Source organism: Strix aluco, chromosome 14, assembly GCF_031877795.1.
Source record: "Strix aluco isolate bStrAlu1 chromosome 14, bStrAlu1.hap1, whole genome shotgun sequence".
Taxonomy (NCBI): domain Eukaryota; kingdom Metazoa; phylum Chordata; class Aves; order Strigiformes; family Strigidae; genus Strix; species Strix aluco.
In genome coordinates this window covers 2,459,734-2,473,709 of record NC_133944.1, presented here as the reverse complement: position 1 = coordinate 2,473,709, position 13,976 = coordinate 2,459,734, and the positions used below count along the sequence as shown (strand labels likewise).

The window sequence follows — 13,976 nt, the reverse complement described above, 5'->3', positions numbered from 1 at the left end:
ATGTACCCTCTCATCAGCACTAAGAGTCCAACTTCTAGTTTTAAGTTATTTCTGAGAGGATTGAATGCTATTTCTGCTGAAATCGCCTGAAGACTTTAACAGAATTTCGTAGTAAATGCTGAAAGTACTTCAGCATTTTTCTTGACCTTTTGTTTTGAGCATAACTAATCCCATCAGGAATTTGAGACTGGAGGGACGGGACCAGCACAGTGACATTTAAAGCCGTGTTTACATTTATTAGACTAGCAGGGACTTGTCACATAAAAATGTAAAGGAAGACAGTCCTTTTAGGACTGAGTTATCCTCTCCCTCTTGGCTAGGTTATGTCACAACAAAAAATTTCCCACCAGCCAGATGCTGTGTGAGTCACCATTTATTATTCACTTGAATAACCTTTATCAGTGCTGGTCAGTTGGAGGGAGTCTGGGTCACTCATGTACGACTTGTTTCTTGAGCTTTTGCACTCGGCAGCTACAGTTTAGTAAGATTTTTTGACACTGTAGTATTTTTCTCTGAACGATCCAGCCATTTCTTAATAGCACTCAGTTGAATGTTGAATAAAACCCAAAAATAACATTCTGTTGGGAAAAAAAAAAGCGCCAAGGGCTTCTTTAATATTGCTCAAAATAGTGAATTATCATAGAGAGATTTAATTGTCCACTCTTGAAAAATCTTCCTTTTGGAAGTAGTTCCATCAATTTTACCATACTTACTGCTAACAATAAGCCATTTCATCACAATATGTTGCAATTGCATAGATTTGAATAATATTTACTGTTCTTAGATTGAATTAACTCAAAAGATTTTGCAAGTTTTAATAGAATGTTGAAGGCTGAGCTGAGCTGAAATGCTTAGTTACAATTTCTGTCTCTTTTTTTTTTTTTTTTTTTTCCCGTGCCAAAAGCTGATTGGGATATATGAAATAATTTTTGGTGGGCTGATTACCTGGCAGTCACAGCTCCATATGCGTGTATGTAGCTCGTATGATGTAAAACATTGACTCACCAGGAAATAGATTGATTAACCAAAGCCTTGCCTTCAGAGAAGGTGGGCACAAAGGACTAAAACTACCTAATTTAGAGAACTCTGGCAGGTGCAGGTATGTCAAACTGCCTTTTGTGTTACAACTGAAATGAAACTGTAGGTTACGGTTTGGGAAGTGCAGCATCTGAAAAACGTTTTCAGTTAACCACAAAGTTGTTTTGAGAAGTTTCCCTTGGTGGGTGATTCACTAAGAGTATCTTCATACAAAAGAAGAGTCGGATGTACGGTACAGATTTCTTTTCAAGCCTCATACTTCCAAATAGCCTCTTTAATTGAATACAGTGAATTTACATGAGGTAACTCTTCTTTCCGTAACCAAGTAATTTTTATTGAAATTACATCTGCAGTTGAACTGCCAATTAATTATAATTAAGTTTTGCGTATGTGCTAGTTTAAAGTATCCCTTCAGTGGAAGTCTGTAGTTTGTTTTGGTGTATTTTACATCTTTTTATAGAGCCTGAGCCCATCTCTACTTGAAGTCAAAGGAAGGACCCCGCTTGGCTCCTATGGGATGTGGCCCCAAAGCACCTTGAGACAATACCTCTTTCTTTGCTTTGTTACCCATTAGTGCTGGCAGATACATTACTCTCTGTCTACCTGTGATATTGAGTTAAAATAAAACACTGCTCATGTAAATGCATACTACTTACATACAGGATTTCATATAATCTCATTGTATTTAGACCAACGTGATACAGAGCTTGATTTAGGCTTTTATTTCTTAATAATTAACTTTACATCCCTTTCAGCCAGCTTAATAGTTCACAGACAAAGTTTTAATTACACTGATTACCCTTTTGTGTTCAACACTTACTGCTTCTCAAAGGAGCTGTTAGTCTGTTGAGGGACGCCCAGCTTCCCATGTGAGAATACATGTGCTGAACCAGTGAAAGTGTGAGGTACTTCTAACAACTGCACATTTGTTTTTAGGTGTTCACTTAAATTCAGGCAGGATGCGTTTAACCTGGAGAAAGATCATGAGCCTCATGGGTTTTTCATGCATTATTTGTTTTTTAAATACTGTATGCAGAAAATAACAGGTCAGATTGCTTATTTTTGTTGGACTGTGCTAGGGAAAGGGTCAGAGAGACAGTGATGGAGAGAGCAGGTGCTTTTTTAAAAAAGACAACTGTATTAATTTGGTCTTTTTCTGTGCTTTATGTTTCTCCAGTTTATTTACCAAATCAGATGTGAACACTTTTCAAAGACCTCAGAGTATTTATTGGTAATTTTTTTAAAAAAAATTATTTTTTTGGGGAAGAAAAAAAAAGCTCATACAGGGAATGTTAATAAAGATCATGACCCTCTGCCACGCTTTCCCTTTGAAAACTTCCCTCAGTTGTGTGCATCTCATTTTTCTTTGCTCAGGGCCTGTTACAGCATTTCACTGGTGGCTGCTACTCTCCGTAAAACCACAATGCTGGAAAGTATTGGTGGCTTTACTGAATAGCGTCAGTCTTTGGAGGCAGAGGCTTGCTCCTGGGGCTCGCTGAGCCCTGCTCCCCTTGGGGGGATCCCTGAAACGCAGCTCTGGGGAAGCAAGGTGGTGTGTGAAGATGCAAATGGTTTAAATGCACTAAGCCACAACTTGCCATCACTTATCTAGCTCAACCCAACTGCAGTAGCCGGAAAGCTAGATGTTTTTGTAAAGTTTATTTAAGTAACCACAATAGCTGCAGTCTGTGTTCATGCGTTTCTCCAGGTTTTGTACAGGCACATGAGGGGAATCTCAGAGTAGACATTACTGAGTAGATCTGTGCCGTGGTATATACTCAAAGTAAAAGCAGATGAGATGGTTTATTATTTGTTATGCAAGGAAATAATGCCGCTGATAAAAATGTATTCTGGAATTATTGTTTTCATTTTTCCACACTTGGTAGAGCTGAAATCAGTTTCACTTTTCATGCCTTTTAGTTTGGGGAATTTAAAGGAGGTGTTCTCAGTTATATGACTCTGTAGGGGTGTTAGTTAATGAAGTTTTGACAGATTTAAGGTCACATTTTGCATGGTTCAATTCAGCACACTTAGAAATACACAGCAGGGAGAGTTCCTCTCTCTGTGAACTGCTATATATTAGACTTTTATATATGCTGAATTTATTTTTGTATTGGCACATTTTATATAGGAAATAAATAGCAAATTTAGATACAGGTTGTTGTTGGAGTAAGGAATGACTAAAGCTTTATGAACTAGATCATTAACTTCAGAATGATAACCTAATCTTTAAGAGCAGTGGGTCCTTTTTATATTGTTTCCAGGCACCCTTAATCAAACATACTTTTATTCCAAAAGAAACATATTGGGATGTTAATGGAAATATATTACCTTAAAGTTACCAAAGCCCTTGCAGTGTAATTTTCTGCAAAGCACTTATCATACAGTGCTGGAATATTTGAGGACAGGTGAGTGGAGCAATTTGATTTTGGGTGATGGAAACTGCCAACAGGATACGTGATCTGGGGACTCCGGCTTTGGTAGTTGCTTCATTACTGCTGGGTCTCTCAGAACCCTTATATTTTCTTCCCTCTATTCTTCTCTGCATAACCCAGTCCATACCTGCATGGGGACATCAGAGCCAAATTTTTTCTTTGGCATCAGTTGTCTGGGCACAGACAGTATGAGAAGCGTGTTTTTAAATCAATGAATATGCCCAGTTCAGAGGAAGCATTTAGAAGGTACTTAGTAAAGAATTAAAACATGTTAGCACACTTAGTGTGAATCAGCATTATTTTATTAAAAATGGGCTTGTTTTTGTGAGCTTGATTGACAGTGTACTTATTTGCTTTATATTTCCAACATGCTGTTCCAATCATTTGAAAATGTAGCCCTATAGCAAATGATTGAAGCCAGTGTTAAAATTTATTTGAAAGAATAGAGTTGATAAATTGCAAAAAGTAATTTTAAGCCTTCCAATTTGTATTTTCTGGTCTTTGCCCACAAATATATTGGACTAATGCTATTCAGTATTTTAATCAAAGATATGAAAGAAAATGAATAATTAGTGATATGTAAATGGCAGTGTAATGAAAGTAACAGGTCATTTTTACACTCGGACCTAGATTACTAGATATGATTGACTCAACCTGCCTTTTAATAAAGCTAGATGCAAAGTAATGTATTTTTCTAAGAACAAATATTCCAGAATTATTTTTTTTATGCCGGTGAATGTTTGGTGACCTGCCTGATAGGGTAAAATACTGTCTTACATCTCCCAAACCTTTTACTGTAGGGAGTAATGAGAAGACACAGAAGATGGGGCAGTACATTAGATGTTCCGTGCTATTCTGTCAATTGAAGTCTTTAAAATAAAGATGGGATGGCCTCTAAAAGAGATGTTACACTTCAAAAAGCAGCGATGGTTTTCATGGAAATTGCTTTGTGTAAAGGTCTCTAATTTATGCCATGTAAGAAAAACTAGACAATGATCAGCTCTTTCCAGCAGTAGAATAGAAAAACACATTATGGCCTAGAGGATTTTTCTTTTGTGTTGATGCTGGTGGTAATGAAATTATAATCAGAACAAGTTCAGCTTGAAAAATAAGAAATTAATACATGTAATTATTCTGGAAGAAATGTGAGTGGTATATATTGTGGCTTTTTCCTTTCCTTTAGTGTGATCTTAGCAGTTTGAAGTTGAACATGCAGCAGCCATAAAAAGGCACCCTAAAAAGAAGAGAGGCCTCCTATTTTGGAGGCATCTGCTTGAAAAAGGGTTGCCAATAAAAGATCTAAAGGATGGATTATATCTTCCATGTGCTTACTCGCACCTCTGTATGCTTCTCATCACCAGTTACTGAGAGAGAAAAGCTGCAGATACTCTCTGAAACGCTGTGGGCCATCTATCTTACTTATCTTTTTGGAAAAGGAACTTCCAGTCTTTTATTGCTGTTAATATTTTGAAAAGTTTGGAAGACAAGACTTAGTCCTTAAAACTGTCTGGTAATTCTATCAAAGTACTTATTGCTTAATTTTAAATGCAGCGTAGAAAGTATGCAGCAGTCTGTAGTGATCCTTGGTCGGTATTTTCAGCTGTGGATTTGTTCTGAAGAATTACAGGTTGAATGTGAATTTATTTCTTTGGAAAGATAACACATCATCAGGCTATATGCATTCTTACTTCATATACATATGGGATAGATTAATACAGCACAAGGGTTACAGTGGTTTTCAAATAATGCTGCTTAATCTTAGCATGAAGAGAACAGGTCAGTCTGTCCTTCGCTGCCACTCCTTTTTGTCACATTAATACTTGAATTTTATTGCAACTGGACTGTAAAATCACCAAAATAACTTTGTATCAGCCACCATCAGACATGAGGTTTTCAATACGTTTGACCTTGGTTAAATTGAACTGGTGGCTTAAAGAGGGAGTGTAAAGTAGATCATGTTCCTGATTTTCCTTTATGCTTTAGTATCCTCCGTACTGGCCTTGTTTCCTAGTGTTGGGTCTTGCTCTGCTTCATCAAGTGAAATTAAGAACTACAAAAGACAATCTTGTGGAAGAAAATCTTGGTTTTTTTTCATACAGCTCCATTCTTTTGGCATTCTGCTTTGCCTGTTGTCCTGATTTCAGCTGGGACAGAGTGAATTCGTTAGTAAATGCCAAAGTGATGGAGACCTTGATTAGTCTAAGTCTCTGATGTTTTCCAGGACCTCATTAATTTCTGATACAAAGAAATTTTGAGTTTTGCACCTAAATATAGAGTCTAGTTGCCCCAGGTAAACTCATCTATAAGCCTGTAAATCCACTAAATAAATGTTTCATTGGCACTGAAGACAGTGGATGTTTTTAGTCTTAAGGTTCCATGAAGAAAATTTTTAAGACTGAAAAGAATCAGCTAGAGGGAATTATTTTATTTAAGTGAACATGTTTGTCAGCAGAACTTCTTATCATTTGAAGGAGCTGTGTTTGCTATTTGAATGTATTCATGTAGTTTTGCCATCAGTGATGAATGACAGTGTAGGACCAGGTATTTTCTTAAGTTTTTGTTTCCTAGGAATCATCTAAACCCATAACTGTCCTTACACTTTTGGGCCCAAACCGTCCTTTCTGTCAGTGTTTTAGCTAGAGCATATCACTGAGATCTTTCCTTTTTCCTATGCACAACTCATTTCTTTTGTGCAATATTTGCTGAAATGGTTACTTGCTGGCTGTAAGTGTTTTCACATTTCACATTTTCAAATGTGAACCTTCTATAAACAACCAGTCTTTCAGTGATTTAAAACCTCTTTTTTTTTAAAGAAACATCATCTTTTATTGCATTCCTGCAGTAGAAATGGGAAGAAATGATGGAAAAAAGACACCAAAATCCCAATGTGTCTTGTTTTTCAGCTTTTTATAGGTAGGCAAACATACGTGCTTGCCTAGATTAATAAAAAAGCTCACAACAACAGTAGCAAGAATGTGTTTTAGAAGGTTCAATCTGGCAAGGACCAGACTGAGGAATGGGCTTTTTTGGTAAACAAACTTCAGCTATCCCAAAACAGTGACCTGTTTTTGAAGGTTGGGGTCTAGAGAAAAGTTCTGTTATGGGCAGCTAGAAGAATAATTCTCGGTGATAAGTAAAATCAGCAGAGGACATGATATGAATTGAACCATGGTTGGAAACTATGCTTGAATAATTTTGGAAAGAAACTGAAGGAAAACCTATTACTTTTTAATCTTTTTAAAAAAAATTTATTTCCTGCCCTGGCAGTTGAATGTTATATGGGAACTCTTAGTTATGGGCTAAAATGGTCTTTAACTGGAATGGAAGGGACCAGAGAAAGTAGCTGGTTTTCATTATTAATACTAATTCTATTATTATGTTTTATATGGCAAGCATCTCACTGAAAAAGGCATGAAAAATAGAAATGCAGGACTTTCAGGCTCAAAAGCTTGTGTGGCCTAGATCATCAAGACTTTGAAGAGAGAATGATAGAGGAAAAAAGGTGAAGAGGGAAGGAAAAAAAAAAAAAGCCCAAACAAAGAGGCAAAGATTGGGGTCAGTGGGATACCACTGCAAGGGTCTGTGCTTCTGATGCCCTTCTGATGAGGAAGCCTGGGTTTGTGTTAACGTTGCTGTAGGGAGGGATGGAGAATGTGCGTATGGGCACCGTGTGCTCTGGGTGGGTAGGAGGGAGCTGTCTGTCCCTTCACTCATTTTATCAAATCTGTTAGGTCTTGTATCTCTCACTGAAAGCTTATAGAGCTTTAAAGAAAATAAATGTTTGGTCAAATAAACTGTGGTTCTGTATTCACGACCAATGCCAAGAGTTCACGCTTCATTTTAAACATCCGAACAAAGTACTTTTCCTTCTGGTATTTCCAAGATCATTTAAAATTCAAACTAATAGAAATGCATTTATATCTCTGTCTGAGGGTGTTAGGGAACACTTTCTTATTCTGAAAAGTCATGGGAGTAGTGAGAGAAGGGGCTCTTTCATGCTTGCTTTTTAATTTAGGCAAGTTGTCTTCACCAGGATCACCATGCAATGTGGTAACCTTTGAGGCAACAAGGTTTGGGACATGAAGGCTTATAAAGATCGGGCCAGGTCACAAAATGTGCTCGGGAGCATTGGTAGCTTTGAAGTGTTCTCAAAGAGATCCATCTCAAAGATATTCTCAAATATCTTACAGATATTTCCTAAAGTATTCTGACTTTTCTTAATAAACATTTTTCACTAGGTTTTCTATTTGGGGAAAGGCATGTATCCGTGGTTGTAATTGCAAGCTGAAGGAACAGAAGAATTTAGCGAGCTGTTCTGTTCCAGCTGTGCAGTTGCTTATGCTCGCAGTGGAAATTGTGCAATGTAAAGAGTGGGCTCCGGCTCCGTGGGAGCTAAAGATCTTGTCACTGTCAAGACAACTTTTTACCGCTGACAGCAAGCAGTAGTAGATGACCAAATGTACTTTTTCCAAATACTCCACTGAATTATTTAAAAAAAAGCATTTTTTGGTCTGCTTGTTAATTTTAAGGCACTCTTTTTTTTAGGCTTTTTCAGCCTTGACTTGAACTCTCGCTGGCCTGAGTTAGCTTGAGTGACACTCCGTGTCAGATACTCTGTGCTTTCGTGCCTAAGTTAAAGGGAAGGGTGACTTCAGGCTTTTTGTTCTGTATGTGTGTGTTAAGAGCATGAATTAATCCGTTTTATTAGAAGTGAAGTTTATTATTTTTCAGCTTAACCATATTCTGTTACCGGTTTTGGACCAGTAAGGCAGGATGTTAGAGAAGCCCAGTGGAATTGGGGAGAGTAGTTCATTTTCAGGGCAGATTGTTTATTTTTTTGGTACAATTCCTCTATTTTAAGGTCAAGGGCAGGTAAGAATTACAAAGTGTTGGTTTGGAAGTCAAGTGAGCAGCCAAAGAAAAGCCATGTATTTGCACCTGCTCCATTTGTGAAAGGCTCCGCTACCCAACTGCTCCATGAATCCCATGTTATGCAAAGTTGTTGATCCCTTTATGTCTTTAATTTTTGCAGCCTTGCTATAGTTTCATATAAAACTTGTGATGCAAACAGAACAAAACTATTAGGTGAGGCCAATTGAACTTACAGGGCTGAGGCTAAATCCTGTTTTTATCTGAGGAAGCATGGTCATACTGATTAGAGAGTCTGTTCAATCCACTTAAATCTGCTCTATGGACTCTGTCCTTTGTTATGTTTGTTTGTGTCTGTCTGTCAACATGTATTCTGCGATAATTTCTTCCCATGGGACCTTTCTCCCCTATGCTAAAGGAAATGGGGATATCTGTATTTATAAGGCACTGTGCATACTGTGGAAAAAAAAAGTTTTGCAAATGCAAGGAGAGTCCAAGGACTGTAATCAAACTTGCTACTCGAGTTGGGCTTTTTCTGACCAAAATATTTATCAGTACTGCTGTTTGTGAGAAGTAGAAAGGGTGACATCAGTCATAGTTCTTCAGCATAACAAACTTTTAGCATATTTTTAAACTAAGACAGAACTATAATAAATTTATCATAATCTCCAGTAATGCCTAGAGAAAATGTAATTTATTGCTGTTTTTAATGTCAGTTCAGTTGGATTTTCCTATCTGGATATGCCTGAGATTCATGATAAATTGTGTTATCTTATGAATACAGTGTGATTAGTTAGGTGATATCTTTAGTAAGCTGCAGGTCATCATCGTGTCACATTTGACACAGGTGTTCAGACATACAAAGTGGGATCAAATGTTTCAGGCTGAGCCTGAGATTGGGTTGATTCTCTCTTTGGCTCAACAGATTAAACACAAGGTACTATGCCATTGAGACTACAGAAACAGCTTTATTTCCAAATCCCTTTCCAAAAAAAAAATGGGGGGGGGGGGGGGTAAAGATGGCAGTTCTCCCCTTCTGTTCTCATCCATTTGTATCTTAATTTCAGAAGCTGTGCAATAGAAGCTGCAAAACAGTAATTTTTTTCAGTGCTGTATATAAACTCCTCAGATATTAAGAAGAGCTTGTTGCTCATTACTTCATATAAAGTTCAGTCAGATGGTTTAATTTAAGACTGGGATCTTTTCCCTGTTCTTGCTTTTGTTCTCATTTGTTTAGTGACTGATTATATAGCCAGTTATGCCACAATAACAAACTAGGCAGTATTTAATGAAATCTAAGACAGCTATTAATGTTAGCAAGTATTAAGTGGAAAATATTAAGAAGTCTCTTTCAGCATTAGTTGTTGTTCTTTTAGTTTTCAAAGTCCAGATGGATTTTTTAAATTTTTTTCAAAATTATTTTAGACAGGTATTAAGTAGACTGTGCATGATGAACAAATGGATAAAGAGAAGCCTAAAGAAGTAAAATGGTTCTTAGTTTTGAAAAACGGCCTTTTCTTGACTTTCAAGCATCCTAACGTGTTTTCTCGCTATAGGGAAAAATACAAAGGCGACAACTGGTAGAGAATAAACATACCAGTATGTTTGGTTTAGAGCCAATCACCTGGTTTGCAAAACCCAAAAAGTTTGGCATAACACTAGTGAAAATGAATCTGCCTTGCTTGGCCACTCACCTTCCATTATTGAACAGGGAGTCCTTGGGGTCTGCACAAACAGGACATGATGAAGAAGGAGACCCTGTACTAATTGCGATTTTTATGTTTGATGTCTTATGTCTCCAATTTATCCATCTGATTTTTTTCATACTGTACAACTGGAAACCAGACACGCTGTATGTAGCTATCACTGTATCATCTGGAATTGAGATTGGAACACGTTTAAGCTTAACTGAGTTTGTTTTAATCTGGCTAGTTGGGGGGAATGGAGCAGCAGCAATCAATCTATGACCTTGTCAGCGGAACTTCATAAATACCTGGGTTTGTCATCTGCTGCTGATGCTGGCATGTTGTCCATTTTACCTCTGAAAACTAGCTCAGCTTCATCATTACATCCTATAAAAATGCTTTCCATTTCTTTGTGAATGAAAGCTTAATTAGAAATAGTTTATCCAGCAGGAAGACACAATAGGAAAAGCACGTAGCCATCTGCATGGAACCAATAGGGAAGTGTAATTTGACAGCACAAAGTATTTTATGCAAGTATTGCTGGGTTTTTTTATTGTAGGCAGGATGGTAAAGGTAGATTATCACTAGGAATCTAATAGGTTTGGTATAAGATAACATATAACAGAATTATTTGGTCTTCTCCACAGTGTGTGCTGTAAAAGGGTGTGCTATAACTTTTGAAGTGCGATGGAAGGTGTTCAGTTGAGAACATACAATAGACCAGGGGAGCTGGTAGTGTTCCGAGTTTTAGGCTTCTTTGTTGTAAAACAGTTTGTATACGAGAATGATGGGCTTGTTCAGTCTCTCACAGTCGTTCTGAAGTTTGTGGTTCAGAAATAAATGAGCAAATATACATTTAAGACCTGCAGGTAATCAGTAGGACAGACTGTGATGTGGTTCCGACAGTGTATCGTATAGTTCCAAAACAAATACTGTAGGATGAGATAATTTTGCTTACTCCTGTAAAAACAACATGTAGCATCCTTTTACAGTGTGATGCTGACTGTATCTCAGAACACCCAAGATCCCTATAAAATCCTGACAACACCCCTGAAGGTCATTTATGGAGGTCACCTCTTTTGCCTCCCACACTCCCTAGAGAAATTCTGGTCTACCCACTCCTTCATGGCCACCCACCTGCAGATCAGCTGAGAAATCATACTTTGTTAAGAATGTTATTTTTGTTCTTTGTGCTCTTTCCTTCATTTGAAATATGTCTTTTGTTCGCTGCAGCTCAGATACCATAGTTTAAAAATACATCATTTGCAGTGTATAGAAATTAAAATTGAATATGTATATTTTAGCTGAATTTAAACAGTGAGATTGGGGACTTGTCATCATTTACATACATGTATTTATTCTGATTGGTGTTTCAAGAAGTAAATTAAAATTAGTCTTATCACCACAGCATAGTTAAGCAAGAACTTTTAGATGGATCAAGTGTTCTCTGGTTTTTGAAGCCTATAGGGGACTTATCTGCATTTGACTGGTGAACAGTAGTAATTCTTAAATCTATACCTTCATATACAATAGGGATATAAACATTACTGTAATAAATTGTCAAAAGTTGAATGCCTTTGGCTGTGAGAAGGAGTAACGTGGATCTGTGTCTGTTTATGTAACAGTAAAAGCATTACTCAGTGATACTGTTGTGCGTGACTGACATTATCACCCTCTTGGTGTAACCTGCACACTCTGTCCCACTTAGCCTTTGCCATAATCATTAACAGAATTATGAATCTCATAAGGCAAAATGTAGTGACCATCTAGTTTGGGAATCGTTCCACATGCGTACCATGTCCTCTCGGAAACCGACATGATTGAAAGCAACTGTTACCGATAGACCAGTTCTCTTGTGTTTCTTTTTAACGGTCTTTGGTTTGGCATCTGTTTTCAGTTAGATGGTGGGTAATGCATTTCTGACCGGGGTTGTTTACAAGCTGTGCTCTCCGTTGCTTTCCCCGCAGGTGTTGCAGGGTGCTCAGCTGATAGCTGTTGCTTCTGCTGAGCCTGCGTCGGGGGGTGTTGACGGATCCCCGCTCCAAGGGAGTGATATCCAAGTCCAGTATGTGCAGCTGACACCAGTGACAGATCACTCTGCGACTAATCAAGTATGTATATGTATCTTTTTGGCATTTGAGTGTACTTAACTTGATTGGAACATCTGTCAGATGAACTATATATCCATCCACAAATACTGCAGTCCCAATGAGTTTATGAATTTGTTTCCAAACTGTAAAAAAAACCCCAAAACATCTATAATAAGAAACACCATTTTGTTAAAGGTATAAATGGTCTTTGACTATTCCCACTTCTATGTTCTTGCTCAGTGCCTCTAGAGAGTAGTTATTTTGGTCATCATTGTTTTTCTGTGTCCTTGAAGGCTGAGTGCCATGTTAAAGGACAGGGGAAAAAGCTTGCTTGGAATCTATCCAAAAAGTATTTTTCAGACTGAGGTTTCTTTTAAAAATGTTATTCCCTTTCTGACAGCAGTTTTCCAGTTATTTTGATCAACAGCCTGGATTTCCCACAGGAGTCACAATGTTAGCAATTGTAAGTGAACACTTGATCCTCTCAGCTACGGTGGAGGAATTATCTTTTTTTTTTTCCCCCTTTTTAAAGCAGTTTGAACAGCTATGTACCTTAGTCTAGAAAAAGTTTCTCATCAGCTTGAAGCTGTGACTGGTGACAACAACACAAGACTGTTGACCGAAAACATTTGATAGAAGGTTTTCTGAAGATGGTTACGCATTCTTCCATGAACCCAACTGTAGTGGGCTGCTTTTCTAGACAATGCCAAGTGGCTGTGAAAAATAAGCTGTTGCTTGCTAGCCAAACTATAATGGTATCCTCAGCAGCCAATATTAGAGTGGAATTTTGTCTGATACATACCCAGTTTTGTAGAGAATTCTGACCTGTACAAGCATTTTGGATAGTGAGTGTCTTGAGGGGGGAAAAAAAAATTCCCTAAGAAATGAAGGGAATCTTGTACAAACTTCGTGTGAACAAAACTCAAGTGCTTAGTGCTTCTTCCGTGAGCAAGGTGATCTGCAGATCAGTCCCATATGTGAAGTCAGAGCACCTTAATTACCCCGGTGGCAAAGAGGCCCTCGGGCAGAAGGTGGATCTGCATTGCATGTTGCCAAAGTGCTGTCAGCGCTGGCCGGTGCTGGTAGGGAGGCTGGAGCTCTGAACTCTCTTAGTTGCTCCCGTCCACGCTGGCTCCTCACCTGGGTGCTACAAAGTGCTTTTCAGAAAAATGACACTCCCTGCCAAAAAGGACCGGACTGCCTGGCATGTGAGTGTGCTGTGCTGTAAGATTACGTTCTAGTTTTCTGCACACTGATCTTCCTGTGTAGATGAGCCCTTTTTTTCTCTCTTTGCTAGATTTGTGTCTGTACTAAATTCAATATTTTATTCATAGTCACTTATAATAATACGCTGGACAATAACAACGTTGCTACAGGGATCGTGCCTTACTTCTTGTGAATCCTCAAGTACTGGTGGTCCCACGCAATTAATAAAGCATATAGGCATCAGGTTGTGAGAGGTGCTTCTTGTGCTGCTGCCCTCACTCCAGGCCTGGGAAATTCTCAAATTTACCTCCCACAGACTTTCTCCTGGGTCTGTTCTTTGTGGCTGTCCTCCCTTCTCAGCTAGCACCTCTGACGGGCAGGAGGTTCCGGAGTTCGGTTATAAACATCGGCATCCATCTCCTGCATGACTGGCAGCTACCAGAGGAGTTACTTTCCTCTTCAGGGACACTTTGCACCGTGTTAGGTTTTAATATTGTGGTTAACCACAGAGATTTATACAAAGCTGAAGAGAAGCAGAAAAGGAATGTGAAATAAGAAGAGTATGAAAGGAAAAACAGACAAGACTAAAAATAAGTTTGCCATAAATATTTCCTCAGTTTACACAAACTAAAAACTAAGGATCTGTTAATGAA

At 38.1% G+C, this 13,976-nt stretch overlaps 1 protein-coding gene across 7 annotated transcripts in view; it reads left to right on the top strand.

The window, feature by feature from the left end:
• Nucleotides 1-13,976, top strand: part of BANP (BTG3 associated nuclear protein) — a 153,050-nt gene that overhangs the window by 135,638 nt on the left and 3,436 nt on the right. For all 7 annotated transcript variants that reach the window (XM_074840146.1, XM_074840145.1, XM_074840144.1 and 4 more), the window contains one exon: nt 11,995-12,138. In XM_074840146.1, the coding sequence (XP_074696247.1) occupies nt 11,995-12,138 (144 nt within the window). The remainder of the gene's footprint in view (nt 1-11,994; nt 12,139-13,976) is intronic.